Genomic DNA, 7,198 nt, shown 5'->3' on the forward strand with positions numbered 1-7,198 from the left:
GCTCCCCCATGTGGTTGATAAGCGCAATTGTTTGTTACTAGTAAATACTGTCGCTGTATAAGCTTCCTCGTGGGCAGCGCATTTTGAAATGGAACTAGTAGTAGATTGACAGTTTAAGGGGAGGGGTTAACAGAGGCTCCGCCCAAGCCGTCTAACATACCTCATTTAACATGGATTGGATAGTCATTACAGATTTGAACTGAAGTTTATAAGGGCACAAGATTTTTACAAAGAGAAGGACCCACATTGATAAACTATTGACTATAAACGCTGCAAAATTTCATGAAAAAATAGGCATCGTCATTTCACTGGTACATTAAGGTCAAAAAACTACAAAGTGTTGCTTTAACAACTGCATGAAGACGCACAATATGAGTGATAAAAGCATTCAAGACCACATTCAATTTCATTGCGGTATTGAATTATATGACATAAATAGTTGAAACAGTAAAGTGTGACTGTGATGTTTTTTCTTCTCACTGATGTGTGCCATATTTGTTTTGTGTGATTGTTGTAGGGAAGGAAACAGGGTTAAAGTTGCTCTCCTTGTACATCTATGAGATGTGGAGTGGAGCTCAGTCCCCCGGCCTCCTCCTGACCCACGCCAGACTGCTGTGCCGAGACAACAGGACAAGCATGAAAAAATCTAAACCACACGTACTTCACATGTGTAAACAAATATTGTCTGCTGTAAACCCATAACTTTGCTCGGCTCATTTGTGAGATTCATTTCCAAGTTGAGTGAATCTGTTTTGTCATGTTCGGAGTAATTGTTTTAAATTTGTACCTTAAGTCAAACAAATGTTTTGTGTTTTATTGGTTTGGAGTGCTGGGTTTAGACAAACACATTTTGAAAAGCCAGTATTGTAGTATTCATACTATTACATATAAGTTAAGAATACAATCTATATTTATAAAAACTGTGAAGAGGGACATTTAAAGACACATTCATTGAGATCAGGGTTTTATTTGTATTATTATACATGAATAACAGTTTGCTGATATCGATTCCATGATGCTTCTCACATTAAACATTGAGTTTATCTTCTTGATTCTTTATCGACAGCATTTTTACTCTGTTCTGGGAGATTCATAATCTTTCATTAGTGGCACGCCAGATTTTTTGACTCCAGGGCCCCTACACAAACGACAAATGAAAAAGTATTAATTATTAAAAAAGTAATATTACTGTTTTATCAAGTGTTTCAAAAAATATTTGTAACTAAACAAAATGTAATCTAAACATTTTTCTCAGCTGTGTATCTAGAATGTTTTAATCAGCTCTCCATGTAGTGAATCGGTATATTGTGTATGCGTGGCACTAACTAGGGCACTTTTTTTTATACAATTGGACAGTAATCTGAAACAACGGGCGTCACGGCCAAACTAATTTAAAACACTACTGCCAAATTTCACTATTTCCCACATAGAAATAGAGCAGTTCTGCTTTGTATTGTGTTCATTTTTAGGAAGCAAACCTATTCGGACAGAAACGGTCAACTCGGTGTGCCCTGACTGCTTAAATAGGGAGCTGATGAAAGCACACTTAGAGATAGTTCAGCCAAAAAAACATTTATTCACCCTCATGTGGTTCAAAACCTGTGCATGACTCATTATTGGAACGCACACATTTGTCTCAGTGGTTTTGAGTTCAAACAATGGAAGTCAATGGGGTCCAATGTTGTTTGGTTACCAACATACTTCGAAATATCTTCTTTTAAGTTCTGCAGGAGAAAGAAAGTCAAACAGGTTTGAAATGACATGAGTGTGAGTAAATAATGAAAGAATCAAACCAAGTGACATCTGTAAAAAAAGGTAGACCTTCTACCAGACTTAAGTTTAATTTAAGATTTTTGTCTTTTAAAACACATTACACGCAGTGTTGGGTGTAACTAGTTACTGTAATTAAATTACTTTTCCTTAAAGAAAGTAAAGTAAGGGATTGCGTTCATTTTTTTCTGTCATTTAATTGGTTACTTCTGATGTAATTAAACTAAATACTTTGTGTAGCTCAGCTTCCTGTAGCTCAGTGGTAAGAGCATTGCGTTAACAACGCAAGGTTGTGGGTTTGATCCCAGGGGATTGCAAATACCTATGTAAAATGTATAGGATAATGTAAGTCGCTTGGATAGCGTCTGCCAAATGCCTAAATGCAAATATGTGTGAGCAATAGTGGAATTGACATCAAAATTCAAAGTCTAACTTTAAAATCCGTGCTTTAATGTATAATTCTCACATTTATAATACTTTGGTCAGTTAATAATACTATATGTAGTTTTATATTATTTATTTAAAATGAATTAAAAGAGCCCTTTCGTGTCTATTCTTGAATCACTGAACTAATCAAGATTGATGTAGGATATAGAAAGTAATGAGTAATTAAATACATTTTGGAGTCATTTGTTCAGTAATCTAATTACTCTATTGAATATGTTATTAGTAACTAGTAATTCGTTACTTTTTCAGAGTAACTTACCCAACAGTGATTACATGTTTTACTTATGTTTGACAAGCACATACTCCATACTATAATAAATGTTTTGATTTGTAAAACCTAACAAGCAAAAATACAAGTTACATCTACATCTACATTAACAAAAAAATAAATGCCATTTGTTTTGACTTTATTCAAAATCAGGCAAAGATTTTCTTCGATTTTCAAGTGATGCTGAAGTATCCAAATACTTTTTGGTGCCACGAATACTTTATATGATGATAAAAAATAAAACAGTAATTATCGAAGGAATGAGATGAGATGAGATGAAGTCACACTTACCTTGACAGTCGCCCAGAGTGTGAAATATGTAGCAAAATAAGAAAAAATAATGCAATGAATGCTGCCAGAAGGACCCAGAAAATGAGGACAATTGAATCTGAAATACATATTTTTGAATGGCGTTAGATGTCACATAAATGAAACATTGATTAAATATGAGTTTACAAGGAGCTCACATCGGTTGTACGTCAGTGTACTTGCGTTCACTAAAACTGGATCCAGATAGTCATAGTAGTACTCGTATCCCCATTCATATTCTGATGTCCTCGTCGAGTTCTTCATCGTGACAGTACAGACAGTGCTTTCATCAACACTGACATTTATCCAGAGACCAGCCACTAAGCCACAGCCCCTTTTCTGAAAACGTCAGTGCAACCCAAACATTTTTCACATATTTATATACGGAATATATTGTGAATATACTGTATGTACACTGTAAAACTTCCCTGTAGTTTTTGCAGCAGGTTTTAATGTAACTTTCTGTTGATTTAATGCCTAATTAATATACTTTCCAATTAGTACTGTTTTCAATTCCTTTTTATTTCACATAAAAAAAACTTTGACTTTCGAGATTCAAAATGAGCAAGAAGAGCACTGCCAAAATATTTAAGACTTCTTAAATTGCCAAACATTTACATAACAAGAAAAGTGACCCAAGATATTAAGTCTTGTTTTATGTAAGAAAAATATATAAACTAGATAAGTTTATGCTTAAACCTTAAATTTCACATTAAATTTACAGTAAGTTACTGGAAAACCTTCTCCAAATTACAGCTAAGATTTACAGTGTTTAACAGAGAATATCTATTCAATTTTTTACAAGAAGATGATAGTTAACGATTAAGTTAATGAATTAGCTAACATGAAATAACCACGAACAACACAGCATTTGTTAATATTAATTCATGTTAATTTCAGCATTTAGTAATACATTATTAAAATCACTGTAATGCACCATGAACTAACATGAATAACTCTATTGACATAAACTGGATTAATAAATGCTGAAAAAATAACTTATGTTATTATGTTATTACATTTACTTATGTTATCTAATAGCACCTTATTGTATAGTGTTTACGACTTGTTTTATCTGTTGTTTTATTAAAGGAATTTGGGCATTGATTCATATTTATACTACTGTGATAAACAAGTAATGTCTGTACTATTTGATGTTCTTTCAAATGGTGTTTCTCATCAATTTCAATATTTTTTTCAAATCAGGTGTAAACCCTCAATATACTTACTTAGAAAATGTCTATATTGTATTACATCATTTGGCATATTGTATGTTTTTATTTATTGGACACAGGTGCTATGTGATGTTAATTTTGCGTTTCAAATTCCCCACATATGTGTGATTTTACTTGCAAAAGTGTTCATTCCTAAGACGTATGTCACTATTCACTATGTAGTTAACACTAAATATATATTTTCTGAGCATTTCAGATGCTATTGGACCGTTAGCGCGCATGACCCCCAGTTAACTTCCGGTTTGTGTTTGTCTAGTGTCTAATAATATAACTATTTATTTATCAATACCTATTTATTTAAATAGAATTTGCAGTCTGGAGAGACAAGTTTAGCCAAGTAACGCATGTTCTCGGTTTCTTTTGATTGTTATCAGAAATAATCTACAGGCGCTCTATTGTTTGTGAATGAGTACCGGATGTTCAGTTGGTGTCACAGAAGTGCGCACGTGCATTAAGGTTTGTTTATGTCGTTAAGATGAAACCGTCAGGCACGTGCAGAGGGGGCTTTGGGGGCTTGAATCTCAGTTCAGGTTGGGATGACTTTCTCCCATTCGCTTCTCCACGCAGGCGCTCAGCAGCGCATACCGCGCATGCGCAGCACACTTTAGCGCATCAGGCAGAGAGCCGCAGAAGTGAAGCACATCCTCCAGAAGCGTTTGTGTTGGTGTGGAGGTGAGTGCATATGAACAGACCAGCTGTGCATCCAATTCACACATAATTATCCGAAAGATAAACCGCAAATATTGTTTTGCAAACATCCATCACTTATGAGCTAACGAGTCAGCTAAAGTTTCGCTAAGGCCGTAACTTATCATTGTCATACATGCTAACTAATGGAGAAACGACACGTGAATAAAGTGAAAAAACATGTCAAATGTAAACCAGGCATTTACTAATTAAAATGTGCTAATTTGCAAACATTTATCAGGCAATGCAGATGAATAGGCTAAACAAAATAACTAAAGCATATCACCAGTTATAAGTTAATGATCTTATATAATAGTCTTTTTAAATATTCATGTATATATATATATATATATATATATATATATATATGCATTTTGTTTTGGTTATTAGAAGGCTTAAAACAAAACACTTTGTGAGTTATGGAAATTTCCTTTACATAAGCGCAAAAGAAGACATGAAATAAAAATAGGCCAAAACTTTACTAGTTTGATGTCAGACTCCTCATCTTATAACTATCAAATTTTTGTATATGTTGTGTATGCTGATAGATCTAAACAGACCTCCCTCAAATGTCAAACAAAGTTATTTTCACCATCAGTGTGTGTAGCATGGTACAGTAAGTGTAATTAAAACAAAAGTAATAATAATAATAATAATAATAATAATAAGTAAATCTGCTTTTCATTTTTTGCAGTGTGTTTCAATCATTTTTGCAGGTTTTTATCCCCGTAAAATAACAAATTAGCACCCACTGCCTTTTACAGTTTAGTGTGAAGGTCATTGTTGGTTCCCAGTAACACCAGATTATTGGCTCCTTCAAAATAAACAAGTTATTAGTGAAATATGTCCTTTTTGCAGTCATCTATTCTTAATATATTCTTGAAACTTTAGCATAGTTTATAATATAAACATCCACATTGTGGCTTAGGTTCCTTTTTTTGTTGCATGTTCACAAGAATGGTCTCTATGTGAAATGACTATTTTGTAGACAATAGTTGGAAAATGAAATAACATAAAAATTTAAATGGGTGAATGTTAGGGATTTAAAAACTAGATGTTTTAATATATTTAACATTTTGTTTGGAAAAAATCATAACAAATATGAGAAGTGCCCTTTTTTCCACTTGAGCTGATAAAGCTAATTTAGGGCTTTTTGTATTTATATTGAATATATGTACACTTTCAATGGGATCCCCTATGGCATAGTTCATAACTTTAAAACCATTAACATAATAAAACACATTAAAAGACTTATATGTAAGACTTATATAAGACTTATATGACTTATGTTTTTCATAGTGATTGTATTATTCTGATCCTCAGCCTGCTAAATACAATAAGCCTTTCAGGATAGGCTGTTTCCATCACTTTTAACATTTGGAAAGCCATGGCCTTTGAGCTAACAGTCAAACCAAAAAATGGAAATGGATATATTTTAAATACATTCATTTAAAAGGGACATACATGACATATTGGACATGTAACTGGGGGCCCTACGTTTTATCCTCTACCTCTGTCACAGCAGACCTTCATCTTCTTGAATGAATGATCATGGTAAGTGAGTACAGAAGTGTTAAATAAGATTTACATTTAGTCATTTAGCAGACACTTTTATCCAAAGCGACTTAGAAGTTGAGTAAACAATGGAAGCAATTGGGTCAAACATTAGGACAACAAAAAGCATTAGTGCAATAAAAACATGTCTGACAAAGCCTATACAGTGTACAGAAAGCCAAGTTTAGTTAATCTAAGCTTAAATAAGGATGCATTTTTTTGTTGATAATGTAGAAAAGATATTTTACTATGAAAACTGTAGCAGTTTCTTCGATTAAAGAGTGTCCATTAACATGACTACAACAGCAACTGCTCAAAACCAATTCAATTTATGTAAGATTCACTGGTATAAAACCAAAGACAGTTACATAACAGTTACAAACATCTCAACAAATCTAACATAGCCATGATGAATAGATATTTTAAATATCTTAGTATAAAAAGATACATATATAGTAACCTAAATCAATCTAAACTATCTTTATATTTAACAGCATTATAGTTTTATAAAAATGATTTTATACCACACAATATTTATGTTTTTTAATTTAGCACTTCACCCATGCAGATTTAAGTCTTCCGATCAAAAAAAACTGATTTATTTTGTTGTTTCACAGTTATAAGGTTAAAGCTTCTTAACCGTTTCCATGGTGATCCATTGGCAATGTCTTCATGTTGTTCCTGTTAACTCTGGGACACTTGATTAAACTTATCCTTCAAACATGTTCAGGATCCGATATACCCCGAGTAAGCAAGTCTTGGGTTAATCAACCCCAGAGTTCAGGGTTTAGCTGACGGTAAATCAAGCCTGCTTTCTGGAATACTCCCCTGGTGCCGGTCAGTGTCCTCTGTTACAGCCTGGTGTCCTTGGCTTTAGTTTGTGTACAGGAGCTCGCGGGTCAGTGTTGGTTCTCACAAATGGTGTTGA

The 7,198-nt window shown here is 33.4% G+C and overlaps 1 protein-coding gene across 1 annotated transcript in view; it reads left to right on the plus strand.

Moving 5' to 3' along the window:
• Nucleotides 1-1,052, plus strand: part of urb1 (URB1 ribosome biogenesis homolog) — a 30,400-nt gene extending 29,348 nt beyond the window's left edge. The window contains exon 41 of the mRNA XM_056757405.1: nucleotides 518-1,052. Coding sequence (XP_056613383.1) covers nucleotides 518-702 — 185 coding nt within the window. The 3' untranslated portion in view covers nucleotides 703-1,052. The remainder of the gene's footprint in view (nucleotides 1-517) is intronic.
• Nucleotides 1,053-7,198: the final 6,146 nt, after the last annotated feature.

Source organism: Triplophysa dalaica, chromosome 9 (genome assembly GCF_015846415.1).
Source record: "Triplophysa dalaica isolate WHDGS20190420 chromosome 9, ASM1584641v1, whole genome shotgun sequence".
In the NCBI taxonomy this organism is placed as follows: domain Eukaryota; kingdom Metazoa; phylum Chordata; class Actinopteri; order Cypriniformes; family Nemacheilidae; genus Triplophysa; species Triplophysa dalaica.